At 38.9% G+C, this 26,174-nt stretch overlaps 3 protein-coding genes, 1 long non-coding RNA gene and 1 pseudogene across 11 annotated transcripts; 1 reads left to right on the top strand and 4 right to left on the bottom strand.

The window, feature by feature from the left end:
• LOC110268716 lies at window positions 7,034-8,806 on the top strand. The gene is made up of 2 exons (XR_002357108.1): window positions 7,034-7,585; window positions 7,769-8,806. It is a non-coding gene; the product is annotated as an uncharacterized LOC110268716 (long non-coding RNA).
• On the bottom strand, window positions 8,720-10,917 carry LOC107624934 (50S ribosomal protein L23). Of its 3 annotated transcripts, none has more exons than XM_021115500.1 (3): window positions 10,640-10,917; window positions 9,704-9,789; window positions 8,720-9,582 (listed from the first exon to the last, which is right to left on the bottom strand). In XM_021115500.1, the coding sequence occupies exon 3, from the start codon at window positions 9,483-9,485 to the stop codon at window positions 8,904-8,906; it is 582 nt and encodes a 193-aa protein (XP_020971159.1). In that variant the 5' UTR covers window positions 9,486-9,582; window positions 9,704-9,789; window positions 10,640-10,917; the 3' UTR covers window positions 8,720-8,903. The 3 variants fall into 3 exon arrangements, with proteins under 3 accessions (XP_020971159.1, XP_020971158.1, XP_016182905.1); XM_021115499.1 differs by having other exon boundaries at window positions 9,708-9,789; XM_016327419.2 differs by lacking the exon at window positions 9,704-9,789.
• LOC107626846 lies at window positions 12,746-14,522 on the bottom strand (annotated as a pseudogene).
• On the bottom strand, window positions 14,468-20,781 carry LOC107624935 (putative disease resistance protein At3g14460). 6 transcript variants are annotated; one of them, XM_021115496.1, is made up of 3 exons: window positions 16,234-20,781; window positions 15,820-15,872; window positions 14,468-15,660 (listed from the first exon to the last, which is right to left on the bottom strand). In XM_021115496.1, exon 1 carries the CDS (start codon window positions 20,581-20,583, stop codon window positions 16,921-16,923), a length of 3,663 nt encoding a protein of 1,220 aa, XP_020971155.1. In that variant the 5' UTR covers window positions 20,584-20,781; the 3' UTR covers window positions 14,468-15,660; window positions 15,820-15,872; window positions 16,234-16,920. The 6 variants fall into 6 exon arrangements, with proteins under 6 accessions (XP_020971155.1, XP_020971154.1, XP_016182907.1 ...); XM_021115495.1 differs by having other exon boundaries at window positions 14,468-15,872; window positions 16,234-16,450; window positions 16,903-20,781; XM_016327421.2 differs by having other exon boundaries at window positions 14,468-15,872; window positions 16,234-16,386; window positions 16,903-20,781.
• Window positions 21,101-23,731, bottom strand: LOC107626848 (putative disease resistance protein RGA3). Its single transcript, XM_016329739.1, has 2 exons — window positions 22,912-23,731; window positions 21,101-21,129 (listed from the first exon to the last, which is right to left on the bottom strand). Exons 1-2 carry the CDS (start codon window positions 23,729-23,731, stop codon window positions 21,101-21,103), a joined length of 849 nt encoding a protein of 282 aa, XP_016185225.1.

The following is a 26,174-nucleotide window of genomic DNA, read 5'->3' as shown; positions in this document are numbered from 1 at the left end:
AGATGGCTAGCCTCCTCGAAGCAGGATTTATTCGAGAACTCGACTACTCGACGTGGCTGTCGAATGTAGTTCTAGTGAAAAATCACAATGGGAAATGGAGGATGTGTGTGGATTACTCTGATCTCAACAAAGCATGCCCCAAGGACTGTTACCCCCTGCCCAACATTGATGCGCTCGTCGACACAGCGGCGGGATATCGGTACCTGAGCTTTATGGACGCCTATTCTGGCTATAATCAGATACCGATGCACCGGCCTGACGAAGAGAAAATAGTGTTCATAACACCAGGGGAATTTATTGTTACAAGGTAATGCCGTTCGGCTTGAAGAACACTGGGGCAACATACCAAAAGCTAATGAACAAGATATTCAGTGACCTCATAGGAAAAATGGTGGAGGTGTATGTAGATGATATCCTTGCAAAGACCACCCGGCCTGAGGACCTCATAAGCGACCTTGGAAACGTGTTCGCCTCCCTCCGACAACACGGCATGAGGCTCAACCCACTCAAATGCGCCTTTGCCATGGAAGCAGAAAAATTCCTAGGGTTCATGATAACCCAAAGGGGGTCGAGGCCAACCCAAAAAAGTGCCAAACAATACTCCAAATGAAGAGTCCGGGCTGTGTCAAGGATGTTCAGAGGTTGTCGGGTAGACTCACCGCCTTATCCCGTTTCCTTGGGGCGTCGGCCGCTAGGGCGCTGCCATTTTTCAATCTTATGAAAAAAGGGATAGTGTTTGAATGGATCCCGGCATGTGAGGAAGCATTTAAACATTTCAAAGAGATCCTCGCCACACCACCCGTGCTCGGAAAGCCCAAAGTCGGAGAACCACTCTACCTGTACCTGGCCATAACGGATGAAGCGCTGGCGGCAGTTTTGGTGCGGGAAGAAGGGAAGGTTCAACAACCAATTTACTTCATGAGTAGAGCACTGCAAGGAGCAGAACTAAGATACAGCAAACTAGAGAAGCTGGCTCTAGCACTGCTAACCTCCTCCCGAAGACTACGGCAATACTTCCAGGGTCACCAAGTGGTCGTGAGAACGGACCAGAGAATCCGACAAGTGCTCCAAAAACCCGACTTAGCGGGAAGAATGATGACTTGGGCCATCAAGCTATCTCAGTATGATTTGCGATACGAGCCCTGACATGCGATCAAGGCACAAGCAATGGCAGACTTCTTGGTAGAAGTAGCGGGGGACCTAACCGAGGAAGCGAGCATACGGTGGAGACTCCATGTGGACGGGGCCTCCAACCAAACGTCCGGGGGTGCCGGGATCATCTTGGAAAGTCCTGCCGGGGTCATATACGAACAATCAATAAAGTTCGAGTTTCTCGTATCGAACAACCAAGCGGAATATGAGGCCCTTCTAGGCGGCTTGATCTTAGCTCGGGAAGTCTGGGCTACGAGGCTGGAAGTATGCAGCGACTCACAGGTCGTGACCTCGCAAGTCAATGAAAGCTACCAAGCCAGAGACTTGCTATTGCAAAAGTACTTGGAGAAGGTCAAAGAGTTGAGCAAACAGTTTGAGGAGGTCGCGGTCTAACACGTTCCAAGGGAAAGGAACACATGGGCAGACCTCCTATCCAAGCTAGTGAGCACGAAACCGGGAGCCGGTAACTGGTCCCTCATTCAAGGCATGACAAAAGAACCAGCAGTTGCCCTCCACCTGACAAAGATAAGCCCCTCCTGGATGGACCCACACTGATTACTTAGAAAACGGCAAACTCCCTGAAGATAAGAAGGAAGCTAAAACGTTGAGAAGGGAGGCAGCCAAATATGCGATCATACAAGGCCAACTGTTCAAAAAGGGACTCAGCCAGCCCTTGCTGAAATGCCTGCATCCCGACCAAACGGACTACGTACTCAGGGAAGTCCACGAGGGGTGTTGTGGTCACCACATCGGGGGCAAAGCCCTAGCAAGAAAGCTCATCCGAGCTGGATATTACTGGCCATCAATGATGGAAGACTCCAATGAATTCGTGAAGAAGTGTATCAAGTGCCAAGAGAATGCCAACTTCCACAAAGCACCGGCTACCGAACTGAGCTTACTGACGTCCTCCCGACCTTTCGCACAATGGGGGGTCGACCTCTTGGGACCTTTTCCGGTTGGTCCGAGGCAAGTCAAATATCTCATAGTTGCCATCGACTACTACATCAAATGGATAGAGGCTGAACCGCTGGCCAGTATATCCTCATCCAATTGTTGAAAGTTCATGTGGAGACAGGTGATAACCCGATTCGGCATCCCGGAAGTCATTATCTCGGATAACGGGACGCAGTTCACCGATAAAAAGTTCGTGGAGTTCCTCATCGGTCTGGGCATAAAACAGAAATTTTCTTCGGTGGAGCATCCCCAGAAGAACGGGCAAGTCGAGGCTGCAAATAAGGTCGTCTTGCTGGGCCTCAAGAAGTGGCTGGATAATAAAAAAGGTGCATGGGCCGACGAACTCGCGTCAGTCCTCTGGTCTTACCGTACAACCGCGCAGTCCTCCACGGGAGAAACCCCTTTCCGCCTGACGTACGGGGTGGACGCAATGATACCCGTAGAGATCGGCGAGCCAAGCCCACGACTACTTCTAAACGGAATGGAAGAAGCTGTAGAGAGGGACCTAGTAGACGAGGCAAGGGAGATGACCCATTTGTCAGAAGTAGCACTTAAGCAAAGAATAGCCCTGCGCTACAACACCAAAGTGCTCAGGAGAGAGTTTGAACAAAATGACCTCGTCCTATAGCGCAACGACATCAGTCTCCCGACCCAGGGGGAAGGCAAGCTCGCGTCAAACTGGGAAGGCCCCTACAGGGTCAAAGAGGTAATTGGCAAAGGCGACTACAAGTTGGAGAAGCTCGATGGCAAGGAAATTCCGAGAACCTGGAATGCAGGTAACCTAAGAAGGTTCTATTCTTAGCTCAAACACGCCGACTAGGCCATCTGACGAGCTCAGTGATTTACTTTCTTGAATACTTGTCATAGCAATAGACTTGTTTAGCTGTCGACTAATGTTTACTTGTCAAAATTAATATTTATTCGTCAAAATTACTTTCCCATTTACTTTTTCCCATTTATGCGTCCCACGACAACATGTTCCTTATAATGCATGGTAAACGGGACAATGACACGGTGCCCCGGGACTGACCACCCCGGGAGCCAACTAAGTTAAAGCCATAACAAACGGCTACGGCAATAGCAAAGCCACGACCTGGCTTCGCCGAGTTACCAACATAACGGTAACGAACACGAGCGACAAGCCTACGCCGGCAAAACGGTAACAAAACAAAACAAAAATACTACCAGATAAGCGAAGAAAAATGATAATCACAAGTCGACCAAGTGACTATTAAAGTATAACAAAACTAAGTTCCACAAAGTTCTACAACATAATCACAGATCCATACAAAAAGTACAAAGAAATCACATTTTGGGCATGTCAACAATCTTGCCATCCTTGATTGTCTTAAAGACCCCAATCGCCGATGTGTCGAAATTAGGAGCCACGATCTTCACCTGGGCCTTGAGAGCCTCCTCAGTCATCAGGATCGCGCTCTTTCCCTGTTTCACGATCTCTTTATGCTTCTTCCTAAGCTCTTCGACCTCAGCTTGAGCAGCCTTAGCCGACGAGACGGCCACATCACGTTCCTTCTCCAAAGCGACCACCCAACCTTGCGCGGCATTGAGTTGGCTCTCCAAAGTCATCTCCCGCTCGGTTAGACGGGACACGGTGGCATCGGAGGTCTTCAATTTCTCCTCGGCAGACGCGGCTTTCTCCTCGGCAGCCTTAAGCTTCTCCCCCGTCTTGGACAGCTGCTCCCGAAGCATTTCAACTTGAGTTTTGAACTCATTATTGGCCTTGGCAGCAGAATCGAGCTTCCTACGCAGCGACTGCATCCTCGACAGCTCAAACTCGGCCTTCCGAGCTATTGCGGCACCGCGGAGAAGGGTACGGTACATCCACCTCGCCTGCCCCGCAAGCTCGGTGCCAAGGAAGTGATCCTCCGTGCCAGGGAGCAACTGGGAGTCTATGAAGGCCCCAGTGTCGAAATTCCTCTCCATCACGGTGAGAACTCCTTCAGGGCTGGAGGATGCCCTCTGCCTTTTGGGGGTGGGGATAAGCTTCAAGTCATCATCCTCTTGTTGAGTGGAGGACGAATGCCCGCTGCCGGCCGTCTCCTCACGAATAGGAGAAACGCGCGTCCCACCAGAGTTTTTGTCTGACATCTCGGTGTCACGAGGTGAAGGCACAGCCTGATCCTTCTTGTCCTCATGAGGGTTCTCTGGCTTCCCGTTAGCCTTCTCGTCAGCCTTCTCCTCATCGCTGTCCGCCAAGAAAGTCTTGAACAAACCCTCAAGCCCTGTCACTGAAGCAGACATCTCCACTGCAACAAATAAGTAAACAAGTTAGTCATGAAATCGGCATAACCAATCGAAGCAACAATAATACAGGAAACGCAAAACTACTCACAAATATAATTTCTGGCGACCTCCCGGACACCCATCAAAAGGTGGGGATTCACATGATTCCTCCCAAAAACGGCCAACAACACGTCGGCAACGTTTCTGTCCACAGCGGACATCCCCTTGTAAGTCACCTTGATAAAGGTGTTGGACCCCGCCCCGAAATTCCAGTACGTCGGGATGAGGCGTTCCCCCTCCAACGACAACCAGAAGGGGTGGCGACCTTTGACCAGACGCACCTTAAAATACTTGTCTTTAAACCCATGATAAGAGTCCTCGAACAAGCCAAAGATCATCCGACCCTGGGCAGATCGGAAGGACATGAACCCTTTCGTCGCTTTCCCCTCCTTGGAAGGATTCGTGAGGTTGAAGAAAAAAAGAAAAACGTCAACGGACACCGGCAACTCTAGATATTCACACACCATCTCGAAACAGCGGATGGAAGCCCAACTGTTCAGATGCAGATGCAGCTGCGATGGCGCCACGGAGATCCGGTTAAGGAGCGCCATTTGAAAAGCAGAAAACGGAATACGAACCCAGAAAAAGCCCAGAAATTACATTTAGCCTATTCAATAACTAAGATCAAGCATGGCTAAAGCAGAATCCAAGTAAAAACCTAAAAAGCTAACACCTTGGAATGGTAACCCCCTAACACACCTACTTGACACTATGTTCATCTAGCATGCAAATCAAACAAGCAACATGCATATAGGAGAAATGATAATGAAGATAAAACACACATAGAGCAGAGAAAGGAGAAGAATGCTTACCTGATTGACTGTGATAATTGAGAGGAAAGCAGGAAGGGATGGATGCTCAAAAACGCGAAGATCACAGTAGGGAATTCAGGAAGGAAGAAGGAGAATGCAAAGAGAATAGAAATGAAGATGAACAAAGAAATGGAATGAAAATGGAGTGTGAAACTGACTAGAGGGTTAAAAAACTGACATGAAGCGCGAAAGGCAGGGGTAAAAGAGTCTTTACCCACAGGGTTTGAAACAACCCATTATGAACATTAAATGCCCGGCGCGAAGAACGAGGCGACGAACGGTTATCCCCATCAACGAAAAGACACGCGCGCAAGAGGCACGTCCTCTCCACGAGCGGCCGACCTGGCGACGACACAAGGAAAAACATAACACGCCACCAACAGCGTTCACGTCTATCGCTGGCGCGTTGGGGGCACTGTTACGGCCTGACCCAAACAGCATACGGGCCGACCTGACCCGTGGACCACCCGACCCGAACGGTCGGGCTAGAGTTGCTCAACCTCTCACCCGGACACGCGTCCCTGACAGCTCCGCTACAACTGTGTGAAGGAAGCTTCGAGGAAGGTGGGTCTGCCCTTGTGGGACCCACCTCTGACATGGTATATATGGGGAGGGTCCTACCCCTCCCCAAAGGTGCGTCACACATCATTCTCCCATTTTTTGCCTGCACACTTGACTGACTAGAGCGTCGGATTAGCTGCTCTTTTAAACAAATTGTTAGTTCTTGTTAGATTAATGGGTTTTTTTCCGAATAAAATTAAGATATTACTTGCAAAAGCAATAACTAATCTCTTTTCATTTATGATATAAGCATATTTGAACTAATCTAAAATATCGTAAAAGATTATTTTATTACATCTAATTTATTTTTAATTGAACTTTTAAACTTAGACATCTAATTTTACCATTTAATCCGATTCTCAAAACCTTAGGTAGTGTTTGGTAGAGAGACAGAAACTGAAAGACTGAAATTGATAAATAGAGACTTAGAGACAGAGACTGAAATAAATTTCAGTATTCTGTTTGGTACAAAATGAGAGACAAAAATTGAAACAAGAATGAAGTTCTAATTTAATTTGTACAAAGGGTAAAATTAAAATTAATTAATTGAAATGAGAGTATTTTAGGTATAAAATGTTATTAAAGTTTCAGTCTCTGTTTCTAAAAATTTCAGTCTCTTGTGTCTCCAGTTTTTAGAGATACTGAAATTTTGAAATTTTGGAGACAAAGATAAAAATTTTAATATCAATCTCTAAGCCAACAAATATGATACTAAATCTCAATCTCCCAATCTCTGTTCCAGTACCTCAAAACAAACGCTACCTAAAAATAAGAATGGTGACCATTGTTCAATGTGGCATTTAACCCTCATCATCAGTTGATTAAGGGTTCCAATAAGCTTACCACTATATCACAACTAAATGGATTTAGTCCTTGTATAATTTTATGTGATTTCAATCCAAAAATAAAAAGTTTAACCATTTACTGAATATATGATAATTCAAAAGTAAATAGCTTCTATTTATTATAATCAAATTATTTAAAATAACATCTTTTAACAAAATTTGATTCTAAAATAAATAAAACCATTAACAATGCAGCTAACATTTTACGTTACGCCGTCATTAACAAAAATGAAACATTGGAATTTTGTACCATTTGAGTGAAAGAAACAAAGAGAAGACTCACCATTAGAAAGTTCACGAGCTAAGACACTAGAAGAGATGAAGAATGCAAAAAGAAGACTTTGAAGATAAAATTTTGATGTAATTATTTCAAACAGATTAAAAAAATAAGACCTTTTTATTTTTAAATTTAGTAATTTAGGTATTGACAAAAGTATTTGAAAAATCAAAAGGATAAAAACCAAATATAAACATTATACTGAGGGAATGAATACTCAGTGTGAGAAGAATTACATTACAAGCTACCACTTTGTTCTCATTTCGAAAGCCCATTGTACACCCTCTTCCATAACTCAAAACTCAAAAAGTATCCCTAGGCTATATATCTTGGATCACTCTTTCTCGACCCACATGAGCCATTGATCTTATTTCTAACCAAGGAAGCTCAATCATCAAGAAAACCAAGCTTATCACAGATATCCTAGCATAACATAGTTCACATTTGTTAATCACTTTCCATATCCAAACATAGTTCCAATCACAATTGTTAACCCCATCAAGATTTCCACATGAACCAGCAAAATCAACACAAAGGACCATCTCTTCCTCAACCCAAGTTTGAAGAGGTGCAAGATGAAAATTTCAGATGGAAATTTTCTCTTACAGGGGTGTAATATGACAAGTTGTACCATTTCAACTTCAAATCAATTCAGTCATTCAAAATTCAATACCAATTAGGTTCCTTAATTACTGCCATGTAGATATAGTTCTTATCTTCTGTGCATAGCTTTAGTAATAAATTTCTGTCGTAGCTTATTTTTTCATTCATACACTCTACAATAGGGAATGTTTAAGAGGTGAGGATTTCTAAGTTAGTTTGGGTAGCCATTTAGTTTATTCTATTAGTGCACGGTCTTTCAGATGAGTCTACATTCATAGAAATCTTCATCCTCAAATTTTCCCTATCGTTGGGATAAGAACCTAGCTCAAGAACTGAACAAAATTAGGAAAGAACCTTCTCTATATGAATGATTCATAAAACCAGTAACAATCTAAGCGGTTCCACAACAAATGGCAAGTGGACATCAAACTACCTTAACAAATATATCTTGATGCGCCAATCCTTTATTTCGAAGTCGCATTCAGGAGGGGCAAAATATACATTGGAACATTATTTCTAAAGAGAAAGGCCCTAAGTGAACATGTCCTACTAGAATTTGGCATGTCTATGCTTTAGAGGAAAAGACCACTACCCTGATGGTATGGTAATGCTGGGAAGAGAATGATCCAAATTACTTTATTTAACTTAACATTTATAATTTCATGCATATAACATCCATAATTACAGACTTATTACCTCTAATATTACTCAATTATTTCAATGGTAATTAAGAAATGCAAGATAAAGTAAGCAGTAGTTAAGAAATGCAAAATAAGGTAACTTTCGGTTGTTTTGAACTGATTTTCTATTGTCTCCCAAATACTTTTGGTACATCAGATGGCTAATTCATTAGGCTTACAAAACCAGGCAACCATATTTTTGGATGCAAAGTTGCACACACCTAACACGGCCACACAGTCAGAAACACATGGCAACAAGTACACAATAGAAACTGGACCAACAATACATATATAATACCGTTATTCCAATGTTAGAACAGAAAAGAAAATGACATGGTTGATTGATTGATTCCCTTGATCATCGTGCACAGCTGAGCTGCCATAATTGTTAACTAACCACTAACTAATTCTGTTTTGGCTACTAACTTATGGATCCTTTTCAGTTCAGTTTTGATTAAATAACAGCTTGCTCCCTACCAGGAGTTATGCTGTGCTTGCTTTGCTACTCAAATCCAAGCTTATCACCTCAAATGCCAGGTCAAAATTTTTCATTTCATGAACTATCATCACAATCATAAAACATGTAAAAAAAAATATAAATATTAAAAAAAAAAAAAACACATAGCAGCCCTGCATAGTGCCAGAATCACTTCTCAAATTATCAGTCAATAATTTTATTAAGCACAACAATAATTCATCAACAAAATTCACTATCCTACCTTGCAGCTCTACCATCCCTCATGTTGCTCCAGGGGAACTTAGCAGCACCATCACGATCCTCATCACGGTGCCTACGGCTTGAACCACGAACCCTACGGGCCATCCCGCGGTCCCAAAAGAGCGTGTGACCACGATACCCACGAGGTGCCGCCTCAGACGATCCGGCCCGGTCACCTTCAAGCCAATGCCTCTTCCTCTCTTCCTCTTCTTCGTCCTCAACGACACTTGACACGTTCTTCTTGTTCATCCGCTTCCTGGCATCTTCAACCATTTTGAGCGGGAAAAGATTCATGTCAATTGAAAGAGGGGTCTTGAGAGTGACGTAAGCCTTCTTGTAATCGGGTTTTGCGAAGAGGAGGCCACCACGCTTCTTCTTCTTCCCTTCCATGTTTAGGGTTTGAACCCTCTCGACTTCGAAGCCGTAGAGGGACTCGAGGACGCGCTTGATCTCGATCTTGGTGGCGGATGGGATTGTCTTGAGTGCAATTTCTTGGATGTTGGTGAAGCTCGTTGGCAGTAGCAGCTTTATTGGAAGGTTCGCAAACTGCACCACCCTTCTAGCCAACCTGCTTCCCATGGTGAAAGGGTTTTTCTTCTTCTTCTCGATTTGATTCTCTGTATCTGTTGTCTGAGACAGTGTTCCCCTTTTTCTGTTGCTTAAACCCTAGCAAGCTCTGTTTTATATATAATTTCAAATATTTAAATTCAATAATTTCTAAACTAATAAAATTCAAAATTTCACAATTTCAAATAATAAATTATCCATAATTTAATATTAAAAGTCCACAATCAAACCAGCCTTTTCGTCTTGTGATGCAGCTGCAAGGAACTCAATCCTTTGGAAGATTGTGTGAAATTAGTAATCTTCTTTCTTTACAAAACTGGACAAAAGGGGTTATCTCAGATCTCATATTTGGGGTTCAAAGACATTTTTTTAATAAGAAAGAACAAAACACAAAAACATCTTTAACAACCCCACGACAATAATATTATTAGAGCTTATGATATTTCATGGTGTGCTTCTCATCACTTATAGAATATGCCACTACTCACTCTTTTTGTGTCCTTAGTGACAGAAAAATGCATCCACATGTTCACACTTCACACCTCACACACAAACATGTATTACATATAAGTAGTATTAAGTAGTCTAGGAACAAATCTACTTCATAATTCATCTTCAATTTTTCTCTCTTGTTATAAGAAAGGTCCTTAATAACTGAATCAAAACCAGAACCACACAGCAATTTGGGTGTTTTGACCACAAAGTCAAGACAACACAACACACAGTTTCTTCTACCTGTATGCATTCATTGGAGCAAAAAAACAAACAGAACGAAAGCAACACAAAAGGTTTGTTTCAGATAAATCAAAGCCACCTTTCTTTTTCTTATCTTTTCTCAGAAAGATCTGAAGCAGAACAGAAATCACCTGATGAGTTTGTTCCCAATTTCCAAAATTTAATGGGAAGAAAGAAAAATAAAAATTTGATGTGCCTGAATAATTACAAAATTACCTGACCAAAGACGAAATTCCAATCAAAACAGAGGGGAAAAAAGAAAAAAAATAATAAAAATTATGATAAATCAACAATCCCCAGTCAAATTCTAACAAGAACTGTGATATGATAATGATGAAAATAATGGCAACCATTTAATTGAATTTGAAGCTACCTGATCAGTCAAAAACAAATAATCAAACTTGAAATTAAAAATAAATAATAAAAAAAACCTTCGTGAGCTCGGAGGAATGGGAAGTGACGGCGGTGGAGGAAGGAAAATGAGCTCGGAGCCTCGGACAAAGAGCGAGAGAGAGCTCGGACAGAGAGAGAGACTGACAGAGAGACGTCGAAGGAACGCGACACGAGCAACCCTTCGTGACGGCGAGGCCACGAGCTAGACGCAGACCTTCGTGCGACGGCAAGAAGAGAGCCGAGAGAGAGAGGTGGGGGTGGGGTGTGAGACTGAGTGACTCTGTTTCGGGGGTGGCTGCGAGAGAGAGGGGTAGGGTTTTCCTTATTTTTTTCTATAAAAACATTAAAATGGCGCCGTTTTGTTTAATGGCCGAACCGGAAATCTTAAAAAAAAATGGTCGGTTCAGCCGGTTAACCACATTTCGACCGGTTTTCAGACCAATTTTTTGCGCTGCACATTACCCGAAACCGGCCAGGTTTCCGATTAACCCGGTCGAACCGATAAGTTCGGTTCAATTTTCAGAAATATTGCTAAAAACCAGACTGGTCATTAAACCGGCGGCGCTGATTCTCATTCCTTGCGGCGGTGGAGGAGACTTTTGTGACCTAGGGTCGTGTTTTAGGGGTGGGGGACTGCAGGGAAGAGGAATAGGAGGCGTCCAGGGCTTGAGATGAGGATTGAGGGCTAAGGAGAACCTGGCACGTTCTGTTTTTCAACAGCGCGCAAAACGATGTTGTTTCATGAGTATTGGTTAGGTTCCGATTTGGTCTGAATCAACCGGTTCAACAGTTTTATCCGATTTTGAGGACAACGATTTTCGACGTTGAGCCAAACCGCATTGGTGTCCGGATCATGGTTGGATCGGTCGGACTGACCGATCCGATTTTTAGAATATTACTAAAAACACAATGACGCAAAATTGTGAAAAGGATCCAATGGAAGGCATATGTTTGAGGAAGCTTGCTACACTTGAAGACCTTGATTATGAAAAGGCATGGCGATTAACAGGCATCCAACATTGGCTGCTGGAACTATTCACCTGCTTCTAGTAAGTTGCAAGAAGGCCCTGTGTGAGCCAGCTGTTCTCCATTTAAATTATGCATGATCGGCGAGTATTATCTCCCACTACTTTGAAAAATTTGTAACAACAAAACGCATTCTTTATTGAAACACTGTGAGATGGTTCTGCTTCTCGACTTCTGCTGTTTTATCTGCACAAAAACCTTAAAAATCTGCTATGTTAATGAAGACATTTATTTTACTAATATATAGGTTTAATACTTGTTGATTGACTATTTTATATTTTTATTTAAATGGAATTGGGTTAACTGGTTCAACTAGTGACCTAATAGTTGAACCAATAGTTCAATAGTCTGACCAAGTCAATCATCAGATTATGCTCTTTCTTATGGTGTTGAAAATTAGACCAAACCAATCCAACAGTGAACCGGATGCTTATGCGGTTTAGTTCAATATCAAAAACCGCCATACTAAAATCAGAGGCAAACTTCTGAACCGGCCTCGGACTGAACCGGAAACCGGCCGATTTTTATGAAACGCATCAGTTTTGCGTTTTATTGAAAAAAGAAGAGCCAGGTTCTCCTCGGTCATCACCTGAATCCCTCGGCCCCCCTCTCGAGCCCCATTCCTGATTCCTCAGTGTCCTACATATTCTCTTTATTTCTCCCCAAAATACAACCCTACTCTCATTCACCATCTGCCTATCTTTGAGTTGCAGATGCGGTCCAGCAAGTCATCAGCAGTGTAAAGAGCATCTCGGAGACAGTTGAGCCACTCCTTCACATCATAGTTATCCAGTTGCTTGAGCTCTGCATCATCAGCAAGAGCTCCAGCATCCATGAGAGCATTCCTCAGCCTCTCAACCAAGATTAGATTAGATTAGATTTTCTACTAGATAGATAGATTTTCTACAAATATTTATTTTATGAACTATCAAACAATGTTTTGTGATGCATTAATTACCACTTCAATATCAAGAAAACTGCTATTCAATATCAAGTTTGTAACCATCCAAACTTCCTATCTGTTGCAAGTTGGATTACATGACAGCTGAAGTAATTCTAGATATGCTTTGCTCAAATGTAATTTTTAGCCATTTTTTATCACTAATAATATTGCGGAATTTATTTCTCAAACCATAGAACAAAATCAACAGCTGAAGGTAATTCATTACACAGTTGATCTACTACTTAAGTCACACATTTAAATACATCCATGCCACATTAAGGGCTTGTTTGTTAACTTTGTTATGCGACTCCATCATCTCAATATCCCTGCATCTATCTTAAAACATTTATCAAACACTACTCAAGAGTTTATTCATTACTCTCACTCAATATAAGAAACATTTGGGCTAATAAAAAGATCCATTCTCAGATTCATCATGTCCTAAGAAACTTGACAAATGCTTCCATGTAATCATGGTGAAGCTTCAAATCTCCTACAACTTTAGCAACTTCTCTTGTCTTGATTCTGAGCTTCTCTCTTTCCTCCAATACCATAGCTTCTCTAAGGCATTTCATTATTTCTTTTCACTTCAATGGCAAGACCCTTATCAACCAAAGCCTTTGCATTAAGAGGTTGATCGACAACGAATGGCAACACTACAAGAGTGTGGCCAAACATCGAAGTCTCAATTATAGATCCCCAGCCAGAATGAAACAAAGAAGCCCCAATAGATTTATGTGACAAAATTTCCTTTTGTGGTGCCCATCCAAAACAAACTTTTCCTCTCTTTGATGTTCTTTCACAAAATCCAAGAGGTAGAGAATCATGATCATGAATTGCCCAGCTTGGTTTTCTCAATGTCCATAAAAATGGAAGTTCAGAAAGCTCTAATCCATAAGCTATCTCAACGACTTGCTCTTTGCTCAACTTACACTCACTACCAAACCCAACAAAGACTACCAATTTTGTTGCTTATGCGTCAAGCCACTCGAATGTCTTGCTCCAAGACTCATCAACAAGTCTTCTCTTATAGCAAATCTATAGGAAGCAAACCTATAGATTCAAATACTCACTTTCCATCTCATAGCAGCTGCGAAATGATAGAGCATTCGCACCATCAATTACACTGGCAAGCCTATCAACGTCTCTTAACTCGGTCACGTTTTCTATGTAAGCATCTTGATAGAACGCAATGGCCTCATTTCGCTGAAAAGCCACCAAAGACGGAAAATTCACCCATTCTCCTAGTGATGTTAGGACTTCTGGCGATGTTAGAGCTCTCAATGGACCGGGTGGTCCAAAGAACACAATAGTGGAAGCAGAGTAAACAGAGTAGTACATGAGTTTCACATGAAGCTCTTGTGCAATCTCTACAAGACTACAATCCAGTATGGATGAAAGTAAAAAATGATCCAATCTGGTTGCACTTAGACACAAATTCCTTAACTGGATTTTGCATGTGATCCCATGCCAACTTCAGGTACTGAATTTTATCAAATGGAATGTCCACAGTAGCTTCACCACCAGAGAGATGTGATGACTCTATTCAGTGGCGGAACCAGAAATTTCATAAGAGGGGGACCAATTAAATATAAAATATAACAAAAAATTAACAAAATATGATTTGTAGCATATATATCAAAAAAGTAATTATATTATATAAAAGTCAATGTTCGACTACATACTTTAAGATTTTGATATTTTTTAATCTTGCTCAACAAGTTGTGTTACAGGTTGTTCAATAATATTTTGAACATTAAAAAATTGAAATATACCTCTTTGAGTCTTTGTTGTGCATTCAATGGTTAATATTTTGCTGTTCACTTCTCTTCAATGGTTTTTCTTTATATGTCTTGTTTTGGTATGGAAAGAAAATTAGAATGAGAAGAGTAGAAGACCAAAAGTTTGGAAACCACTAAAAGAGAGAGAAAAGTGGCGCTGATGCCTCTCATGGTTTGAAACAAATATTTGAAAAATGTACTAGTGTTACTTTAATTAATAGTATGTGCTTGGGCTAGTATAATAGAACCATTTTTATTAATTATTTGAATGGGCTATTTGTTAACAAGAGCAACAATAATTCAAATATCTAATACATAGTGCAGTTTTTAATTATTTTAATTTATAAAATTTTGTAACTTATATTTTTTTTTAATATTTTATTTAAAAATAAATTTAATATTATTAATTATTACTATTTACTATTTTTTTTTTTTTAATTTTTGGGGGGACCATGGCCACCTTAGGCCCCCCTAAGATCCGCCACTGACTCTATTGATGATGGAAATGGAATTTCAACCAAATGTAGCAAATGAGATAAATCTGAAGGTGGTTTTGGAAGCCTTTGAATCTTCTTTGGCGTTGAAATGAAGGAGACATGAATTCCTGATTTGGCTATGGCTATATAGAGTTGGAAAAATGGAATCAAGTGGCCAAATGCAGACCATGGAAGCATCACCACATGATGAGCTGCATTCTCAGACATTTTTTTCCCTCTGTTTTTTTCTTGTATTTATCCTATGAGTTTTGATGGATATATATGTATATAGAAACAAAGAGATATATGCTAGCTTTTCTTTCTGTGTATGAATATTCAAGCTTTATTATTAGGAATTGACCAATCAATTTCAAGGTACTATGTTGTCTCTTTTAGCTAGTAGGAGGTAAGTAAAATATTTGTACCTAATTAACTGTCAATAAAAACCACTTATTCTTCTTCTTTTAGAGAAATGTTTTGTTACACTTTCTTCTTTTATTTTATTATTTTTGTATATTGTGCACAAATACTCATTTCATCATTATTGAGTTTTAATGTGATCTTTATTTAATGTTTATTTTTTTAGTTTTTATCCTTGATTTTGGATGTGATTTGGAGTTTTTTATTTGTGTGTCTTTAAGTCTGAGAGATGCAACAAAACTGCAAGTTGAGGAAGGTTTCAACTGCTGCATGAGTCACGACCAAGGTAATAATACAGTTTTCTACATTTTTAAATTAGAGAAATAATACTTATCTGTTTAGAGTGACACTAATATCTCAATTATCAACCTTGGAAATGTGCAAGGCATATCCAAGTCATCCAATAAATATTTCTGAAACAATAGGGAAAAAAATGCAGTTACATCAATGCAATGACACACATTTAATCTACTCCAAAAATAATGTTTATCATCATACAACATAATAACTAATAATGTTGAACTCAGAGGTACAAATCCATCAAGCAGTTGAAGGCAAAAATCCCAACTTACTCTTCTATGTCACCAAAATTCAGATAGCATGTTGTATGGACACAGTTACATCTCTGTTTACAAACAATACAAGGAAGAAATAGTTATTATTACAGAACACTTTCTCTTAGTATTAGAAATACTTTATTCTAGGCATCTACAATTAATTTTATCTAATGAATCAATCTACGGTTAAAAAAGATTACACAGCAATAACTTGATCCTTTTATTTTGAAAGCTTACACACCTCATGCTCATTCCTTTTACTATCCTACAAGAATCTTGCAACACAAAAGCTGACTCTCATAAAGAATTATCAAAGACAAAAACACCATTTTATAATGGTTTTCTTTCCACAAATCAAGCTATCATTTTATTTTGTTTCTATGTCAAAAAGAAAACAAATAAAATTATAGAGAGTAATGAAAAATATACCAACAACAAAAACTTTTCATTGATAGGTGTCACTCCAACTTTCTCCATCTTTTCCTTTGTTTTCTTTCCTGCTCATTCTAGTTTAGATACTAGCATGAAGACAAAATCAGAAAACACAGCTTCTGGTCACAACACATTAATCCAGCTTGCCACCTTAAATGAACTTAGAATATATAACCAATGTATAGGATTACATCTTGATTTATGCACAAACTACCTGCAAAAGATGGTAAAAACTGTAATTTTGATTCATTCATTTGTTTAATACATAAAAAACAATTCTTAAATGTTGGATTAGGAAAAAAAAAAAGAGATATTCCTTGTCTTCCAATTTTTATTTTGTTGTACTTCTTATCTTCCTTTTTAAATGCAATTTTATAAAAAAATATGAATGTTAATACTTAATAAGTATCACATATAGTAATTAATTAATTACTTTTGTCAGAGCAACAACGGATATCTCTCCAAGTACACCTACGAACTGAAAGATCCCCTGATAAATGAAAGAAAAAATTCAAACTTTCTTGTTGGTATTTCAGTTCAACTACTTAATGTTGCCTAAATAAAGTGAGGACTCCTTTGTTTTTTTTTTTTTTTTGTATCTTTAAGGAAAAGGAAATTTATGCATGTATAAAATACCATAAGAAACATGAAGATTAGAGAAATTACCTACTTAGAAATCTCTATTCAGAAAATTTGTTCATCATCAACTTTAATGGTAAGGATGTGGGAAATTTTGGGCCAAAGTTGTTGATGCTTGTTCTTGAAGTGTTCTCCCAACAAAGGACAGTGTTTAATTTTAAATAGTGAGAGAGAAGGAGGCAGCTTTTCTCCTGTCATATTCTCCAGCTTTGGACACCATCCAATTTTTAATTTCTGGAGGGAGTTGAGGCAGAGAAGCTGGTTGCACTCCAATGTCTCGAGATCTGGAAACCAATACAGACGCAAAGTGATAAGGTAGGGAAGGTGAGGCAGAGAAGCTACCTCTGGGAATGACCTCACACCAACATAACCCTGAATGGTAAGATGAGTGAGGGTGTTGAAGTTGCCCATCGACGATAGACCCCTCAGTTGTTTGTTGACAATAAGTTGCTTCAAGTTAGGCGGCAAACCACCATCTGGCAGCCTACAAATTTCCCGGCTGTCGACAGAATCTAAATTTGGGAGAAGAGAATTCATGTCACTCGGCAATGCCTCCAACTTGTCACACAAGTTAACTTCGAAATGAGTCAAGTTGGGTTCAGCCAGTCCTTCTCCTGTAAATGACATAAATTTGGGGCATTGATGGATGGAGAGACGTTGAAGAGCAGTGTGTGGTGGCTGTGATATTGAAACTGATTCCAGATTCTCACACCCTGATATCTTGAGAGTCTTCAGATTTGGAAAGGCATCCAATGACAATGAGGACAGTGAATCGCAGCTGGAGTGTATTTGTAGCTCTACCAAATCATACTTCTGCTGCTGTTGCTGTGGGAATTCCAGTTTTTCGCAATGCCAGATTGTCAGCTTTTGCAAAGATTTATGTAAACAGTTGCCAGGAAAGGATACAGCAAACGAACAATGTGAAATTCGTATTTCTTGTATGCAAGTTAGGTGGTTGATGCTAACTGCCTTAAATGCAGACTCCACCACAGTTTCACATCCCTTAATTGATAAAGTATCTCCCTTAAGTGACACCAATCGAGACCATCCTTCATGATCTTCCGATATATCTAGTTTGTGAACTTTGGAAGCATCCAAAAAGGAAGAAACTATTCTCAAGAATAAGTGATTAAGCATATCTCCCTTTAGCATTGGACAGTTTGTTATTTGAAGGTTCTTGAGTTGAGGAAAAGTTTCTGAGTCAGATAAGTGCCACACCTCCCAACATGGCATACTCCAAAATTCCAATGTCTTGAGTGCAGGAAACGGTGCAATAGGAGAAGAATGATGATCTCCTTCATTCTTGTAAAACTCCATTCCAACACTCTTGAGCCTACCAAAACCTTCAATGCGCAAAGCCTTAAGAGATGGAAGCTGTCCAAGTGAAGGCAACATGCAACAATTGTTACAAGACTCCAAACATACACCAGTCATATTTTGGTATGAATAATGTCCAACCCAATTTGGAAATATTGTACCTCTGTATCCCTTGATTTTCAATATTTTCAACCCATTGTGTGGTTGCAGGGTGCCAAGTATATCTCTTTCAGTTTGTGTATTTGAAACCATATCATCGCTTGAAGACCATTTCAACACTAAGCGGTCAATGTGCTTCTTATCCAATATCCTTGCACTCCTTGCTTGTGTGACATCCACAACATTCTCCAAATTCTTAATCCCAAATGATCCATGAATATTTAAAAGGCCTCCCAACTCTTGGATTCCATTGTCTTCATGCTTGCCCATAATAAAGTGGTGTAAAATGTGCAACTGTTTCAATTTGCTCATTCCTCCTGGCATTTCTTTTAAACAAGTTCTCCAAATACATAGATGTCGCAAATTAACAAGCCTATGCATGCCATTGGGTAACATAGTCAAACTAGAACACTCATCCAGCTTCAATGTTTGTAGATTGTACAGGTCACACAATGATTCTGGTAGTGACTTAATGCTTGTCTTGGAGAGATTCAAGTAACGCAAGTAAGTCAATTCGCCTATTGTATCAGGCAATACATCAAGTCCTTTGAATAAAGAAAATGACAAAACTCTCAAATATTTGAGTTTTGACATTAAGATAAATGTTACACCATCATTGTTGTCTAAATGAGAAAAGAAATTAATTCGCATGAATGTCCTCAAATATTCAATGGCACCAAAATTTTCTGAGATCAGATGACTCAAGCTTTCAAAGGACAAATGACGAGTCAAAGTAGTCATAGCTTCTACATTACCAAGCTCTAATCTACAATAGAAGTCTCCAGCAAGAAAAATTGCTAAGTCATGCAATAGGTCATGCATCTTATAAAAATGATCATGCTGTTTAAAAAAATGTCTGGAAGCTAGTTCATCAAAGCACTCCCGACCAACTTCTTCTAGAGTTTCTCCTTTCTTCAATGGCCTTAAAAGATCTTCTGCTATCCACAACAAGATTAGTTCATCTTTGACAAATTCGTGATCTTTGGGATACAACGAACAATAAACAAAACAACGCTTTAAATAGGCAGGGAGCTGGAAGTAGCTTATTAACAATGCTGGAACAATTTTACTATTTTTCATAGAAAATTCCCAGATGTCACTTGTTAAAACAACATTCCATTCTTTAACATCCTCCTTTCCTCGCAACAAGCGCCCGAGGGTTTCTGCAGCTAATGGCAACCCCTTACACTTCTTGACAATTTTTCTACCAATTTCTTCTAGTGCTGAATTATCGTTTGACTTTAGAAAACATGAATTATCTGCAAACACTAGCCAACAATAATCTTCCGACAGCTCATTAAGAAAGTAAGAGGGATAGGTTTGAACTATTGAGGCAACCTCTTTGATGCGAGTTGTTAGAAGCATTGTACTTCCCTTAGCCCCACCATGGAAAGGAGTTTTAAATTTCTTCCAGCTATCAGCATCATCGTTCCAGACGTCGTCTAGAACAATAAGAAACTTCTTCTCCCACAAGATTCTCTTCAATTCAAGTTGAAGCGAATTTAAACTCTGAAGAGTACAAGGACTTCTAGTAACTTCCTCTATGATTGTCTTTATAATATCAGCAACATCAAATGTTTCAGAGATGCAAATCCATGCTTTCAGATCAAATCCCTCTATGACACTGTACACCCATTTAGCTAAGGTTGTTTTACCAACCCCACCCATGCCAACAATAGGGATCACAGATAACTGAGATTCACTGTTATCACTTATTATTTTGAGTAAGGCTTGTTGATCATCCTCCCTGCCATATATATTCCCCTCCACCAGAGATGTGGATGCTCTCCATGCCAAGTTATTGTCCTTGGGAATCACTTTCAGACCAAGGAAATCCTTTTGTTTTTCAAGAAATTCTATCCTTCTAACCACCCCTTCCATCTTATCTACCATGTCCCTATCTGGGTTGAGGAAGCTAATGGGCCAGAAAGAACGTACCTCCTTTCGAGTGGCGGCTTTCATGAGGACAACGTTCAGCAAGTCATCAGCCATGTAAACAGCATCCTTCAGACAGTTGAGCCAATCCTTCACAGATGGGTTGTCCAGTTGCTTGTACTCAGCATCACCAACCAGAGCTTCAGCAGCATGCAGAGAAATCTTCAGCCTCTCAACCAAGTCAGAGCCGAGCTTCTTGCCCAAGATCAGGTTGACCGAATCTTTTGTAAGGAACCTGTCAAAAACAACGTTAATGAAGCCAGAAAGAAAAGCTCCACCAATAAGTGCACCAGCCATGATATGATCTCAACAACAACAGCCCAAAATGAATGGATTTTCAGAAAAGATAAGAGAACAAAGATTGCAGGGTAGTGAACAATTAACACGGGAATTTCCGAAAATTCACAGAACTTTAATTCTTTTTTAATTGGCTTTGCTCTAAGTCTTCTTTTTTAATTCTTTCTTTGCAAGTTTTATGTTTCCGTGTTTTTGTGGATAACTGGATACCAATAATATACTATAGGAACGTTATTACCTATCCCATTGTAAGGATGTGAAGGTTTTCTGTTCCAATCAATTTAGCAGTATATATTTAATATAGGAAATTAGATTAAGATTCGCATGATGTGCAAAGAGTTAAATTGATTATACTATAGGAAAAGTTTCAGAAAAATTCACAGCACTTTAATTCTTTTTTAATTGGCTTTGCTCTAAGTCTTCTTTTTTAATTCTTTCTTTGCAAGTTTTATGTTTCCGTGTTTTTGTGGATAACTGGATACTAATAATATACTATAGGAACGTTATTAGTTATTACCTATCCCATTGTAAGGATGTGAAGGTTTTCTGTTCCAATCAATTTAGCAGTATATATTTAATATAGGAAATTAGATTAAGATTCGCATGATGTGCAAAGAGTTAAATTGATTATACTATAGGAAAAGTTTCAGCTATGTCATGCACTTTTTTGAAAGTCTGAAATTCCAATCGTGGCTACCATTGAGATACAATATTTAAAAAAACGTAAAGTTTAGATTTATTGATAAAATATATTATAGACATCAAGATTTAGAGTACTTGGTACAACCGTTTCTTTCTTTATCAAGTTTTCTTTAGGTTGAAATTCTCAATTTGTCCTCCACTCCTCCTGCAAGTTTAAAAAGACCCTCAACCATATGATTTCAGCTGAAGTGCACCCGTGCGTTGTTAGGAGTTTTTTGTTTATTCTATTTTTGTTTTTTTAATGTGTCTCATATATTAATGTTTAATCATGTTGTTCATATACCAAAAATTAGATATTGTGTAGAAAAATTATGTATTTAGTATATGATAAAAAAAATATTGTTATATTATTATAAACAGATTTTAATTAGACGAATACTAATATTTTTAGATGAAAATCGCATACTGGCATAAATCCAAATTGGTTCTCTGTTACTTGTGTCTCTTTTCTCAACCTCCGTTCTATCACCCTTTCCCATAACTTCATAGTATGACTCATAAGCTTAATCCCTCTATAGTTTTCGCAACTTTGTATATCCCCCTTATTCTTGTAGATAGGTATCAAGGTGCTCTTTCTCCACTCATCAGGCATCTTCTTTGACCTTAAAATCTCATTAAAAAGCTTGGTTAACCAGTTGATGCCTTTTTCTCCAAGACCCTTCCAAACCTCAATCGGGATATTATCAAGTCCTACTGCATTGCCATTTTTCATCTGCTTTAGAGCCTCTTTTACTTCGAAGTCTCGAATCCTTCAATAGTAGTCAAAGTTTTGGTCTTCTTCCATTGTGCATAATCGACTCAGTCTCGGAAGAGTCTTCTGTCCCTCATTAAATAACTCGTAGAAGTAGTTCTTCCATCTTTTATTAATCTTCTCCTCTTGAGCCAACACCTCTCCATCTTTATCCTTTATGCACTTAACCTGATCCAAATCTCTCGTTCTTCTTTCCCAGCTCTTTGCGATTCTATATATACCTTTTTCTCCTTCTTTCGTGTCCAAAGACTGGTAGAGACCTTCATATGCTCTTGTTCTTGCTTCACTTACAACCACTTTTGTCTCTTTCTTAGCCGCCTTATATTTTTCCCAGTTATCTGCATTGCGGCATAAAGACCACTCTTTAAAGCATTCCCTTTTTATCTTTATCTTTTCTTGTATACTCACATTCTACCACCAGGACTCCTTGTCTCTTGGTCCTATTCCTTTAGATTCACCAAAACTTTCTTTTGCTGTTCTTCTAATAACTTCTGCCATCTCCCTCCACATCTCTTCCACGCTTCCATTCCCATCCCACTTTGCCTCTTCTCCAACCCGTCTTAGGAAGTTTCTTTGTTCCTCACCTTTCATCCGCCACCACCTCGTCCTTGGGTTCTTCGTATGATGTCTTTTCCTCAACTTTTGCTCAACGCGAAAATCCATGACGAGCACCCTATGTTGTGTTGTCAAACTCTCTCCCAGGATAATTTTACAGTTAATGCAAAATTTTCGGTCGATTCTCCTCAACAAGAAGAAGTCGATTTGAGAGCTTGTCATGCCACTCTTATAGGTTATAAGATGTTCATCTCTCTTTTTAAAACATGTATTTGCGATGAGAGGATCAAAAGTTGAGGAAAAGTCCAAAATAGTTTTACCCTCGGCATTGATCACCCTCGGCATAGAAAATTCCCAGATGTCACTTGTTAAAACAACATTCCATTCTTTAACGTCCTCCTTTCCTCGCAACAAGTGCCCGAGGGTTTCTGCAGCTAATGGCAACCCCTTACACTTGTTGACAATTTTTCTACCAATTTCTTCTAGTGTTGAATTCTCGTTTGACTTTAGAAAACATGAATTATCTGCAAACACTAGCCAACAATAATCTTCCGACAGCTCATTAAGAAAGTAAGAGGGATAAGTTTGAACTACTGAGGCAACCTCTTTGATGCGAGTTGTTAGAAGCATTGTACTTCCCTTAGCCCCACCATGGAAAGGAGTTTTAAATTTCTTCCAGCTATCAGCATCATCGCTCCAGACGTCGTCTAGAACAATAAGAAACTTCTTCTCCCACAAGATTCTCTTCAATTCAATTTGAAGTGAATTTAAACTCTGAAGAGTACAAGGACTTCTAGTAACTTCCTCTATGATTGTCTTTGTAATATCAGCAACATCAAATGTTTCAGAGATGCAAATCCATGCTTTCAGATCAAATCCCTCTATGACACTGTACACCCATTTAGCTAAGGTTGTTTTACCAACCCCACCCATGCCAACAATAGGGATCACATATAACTGAGATTCACTGTTGTCACTTATTATTTTGAGTAAGGCTTGTTGATCATCCTCCCTGTCATATATATTCCCCTCCACCAGAGATGTGGATGCTCTCCATGCCAAGTTATTGTCCTTGGGAATCACTTTCAGACCAAGGAAATCCTTTTGTTTTTCAAGAAATTCTATCCTTCTAACCACCATATGATTTCAGCTGAAGTGCACCCGTGCGTTGTTAGGAGTTTTTTGTTTATTCTATTTTTGTTTTTTTAATGTGTCTCATATTAATGTTTAATTATGTTGTTCATATACCAAACAAAAATTAGATATTGCGTGAAAAAATTATGTATTTAGTATTTGATAAAAAAAATATTTGTTATATAATTATAAACAGATTTTAATTATTATGGTCATTGAATATCTATAGGAAAAAATGTGTGACTCAATATGAAAAAATATATATAAATACATATTATTGATTTAATGATTGATTTTTTTTTTGTGTATGTTATATTATTAGGCTCACTTATTTAAAAGATAATGAGAAATAATGTTAGGATAGTTAATTTTATTTATATTTCTGTTATTTTAAAAAAATAAAAATATGTTATATTTCATAAAAAATAAATAATTAATTTGTTAGAAATTTTTAATATTAAAAAAAGAGAGAGTAAAATAAGTTAGTAGAATTTATAAGTACTTTATTTAAAATAAGTATACAACAAAATAACAACAACAAAGCCTTGTCTCACTAAGTGGGGTCGGCTACATGAATCAAACGACGTCATTGTGCTCTGTCATGTATCATGTCTACAGAGAGACCGTTTACATGTAGATCTCGTTTGACCACCTCATGGATGGTCTTCTTAGGTCTTCCTCTGCCTTTCGCCCTTTGTCCATCTTCCATCTCATCCACCCTCCTGACTGGATGTTCTATCGATCTTCTTCTCACATGTCCAAACCACCTGAGACGCGATTCAACCATCTTTTCTACAATGGGTGCTACTCCAACTATCTCCCTTATATCTTCATTCCTTATTTTATCCAATCCTGTATGACCACTCATCCATCTCAACATCTTCATCTCTGCCACACTCAGCTTATGTTCGTGCTCCCCCTTAGCCGCCCAGCATTCCGTACCATACAGCATAGCCGGTTTTATAGCGGTGCGATAGAATTTACCTTTAAGTTTTAAAGGCACTTTTTTGTCGCATATAAAACCAGATGCACTCCGCCATTTTGACTAACCTGCTTGGATCCTATGATTTATATCCTGTTCAATCTCTCCATTATCCTGTATGATACACCCAAGATACTTAAAACTTTTAACTTTTCGTAGGATATTTTCTCTAATCTTCACCTCTATATTGGGGTTTTCCCTTCTCAGACTGAACTTACATTCCATATATTCCGTCTTGCTACGGCTTATGCGCAGACCATACACTTCTAGAGATTCTCTCCATAACTCCAACTTCTTATTTAGGTCTTCCCTTGACTCTCCCATAAAGACGATATCATCGGCAAAAAGCATGCACCATGGCACAGGCTCTTGGATGTGCTCTGTGAGTACTTCCAAGACTAATGTGAAAAGGTATGAACTTAAGGATGATCCCTGGTGTAATCCTATACCAATAGGGAATTCCTCTGTCACACCACCTTGAGTCTTCACACTAGTTGTGGCCCCATCATACATGTCTTTAATTACCCGAATATATGCAATCCTTACTCTCCTCTTTTCTAAAACGTAAAATAAGTTAGTAGAATTTATAAGTATTTTATTTAAAATAAGTATAATATGGATAAATACGATCAATGAATCCTTAAAATCAAACCTTTTTTTAACTTTTTATGTTTATGAGTGCCATTTTGTCTATTTGGTTTTTGTTAAAATTAGTATCAAATTAATATTTGGTTAAATACAACTATATTTAAAAGTGGTTCGATATGATGATGATTAATAATGATATGATGAGGATGAATGATGATGTGGATTGAAAAGTGGTTTGATATGGAATATGTGATGTCAAGGTTGTTGAAATGGTAATTGATGATTTAAAATGATTGATAAATGGCTACATTGATGTGGGTAGTTGGATATGGGAGATTGATATTGAAAGAGAATGATGATTGGTGAATGTATTGGTAGAAAAATTGTTGGTGATGTTATATGTTAAATTGTTGGTGATGTTATATGTTTGATATTTGAGATTGAGAATGATGAATTGTGATAGGAAAAACTAGTGTGAATAATGAATGGTGACCCAAAAGGGGTAGATTGTGTTGGAATTGGAAGTGTGGTATTGTTTTGGTTGGATGTAGTTGGTGAAAGTTGGTAAATTGGGATTTTGTAAGTTTTGAAAAAAAAAAGTTTTTTGGTGAACTTTGTTTGATCGTAACTTTTGTCTCGATTTTCAAAATTTGTCGAAAGTGGTTTAGAGTTAAAGTTTATTGAAAATTTTTCGAATCGATATAAAATTTGTAAAATTTGGAATTTTGTAGAAGAAGTTATGATCACTCAAAGATTGGTGTTAAAATCTGAAATTCTGCAAAGTTGTAGAATTTTGAGATTTCTGGTATGTGCGAACGCACAGACCTATGCGTACGCACACGCAGGGGAAGGCTCTCTTTTTGCAGCGCTCGCACAGCT

The sequence above is a fragment of the Arachis ipaensis genome, chromosome B02 (genome assembly GCF_000816755.2).
Source record: "Arachis ipaensis cultivar K30076 chromosome B02, Araip1.1, whole genome shotgun sequence".
In the NCBI taxonomy this organism is placed as follows: Eukaryota; Viridiplantae; Streptophyta; class Magnoliopsida; order Fabales; family Fabaceae; genus Arachis; species Arachis ipaensis.
The sequence above is the reverse complement of the archived record's forward strand: the minus strand, read 5'-3'. Positions and strand labels throughout refer to the sequence as shown.

Excerpts from the sequence above, each read along its gene's own strand:
- LOC107624934 (XM_021115500.1), bottom strand. The coding sequence starts at position 9,485 with ATGGGAAGCAGGTTGGCTAGAAGGGTGGTGCAGTTTGCGAACCTTCCA.
- LOC107624935 (XM_021115494.1), bottom strand. The coding sequence starts at position 20,583 with ATGGCTGGTGCACTTATTGGTGGAGCTTTTCTTTCTGGCTTCATTAAC.
- LOC107626848 (XM_016329739.1), bottom strand. The coding sequence starts at position 23,731 with ATGGTGGTTAGAAGGATAGAATTTCTTGAAAAACAAAAGGATTTCCTT. Across the intron at positions 21,130-22,911 it reads GAGGGTGATCAATGCCGAGG|AAAACCTTCACATCCTTACA; the intron begins GTAAAACTATTT and ends TGATTGGAACAG.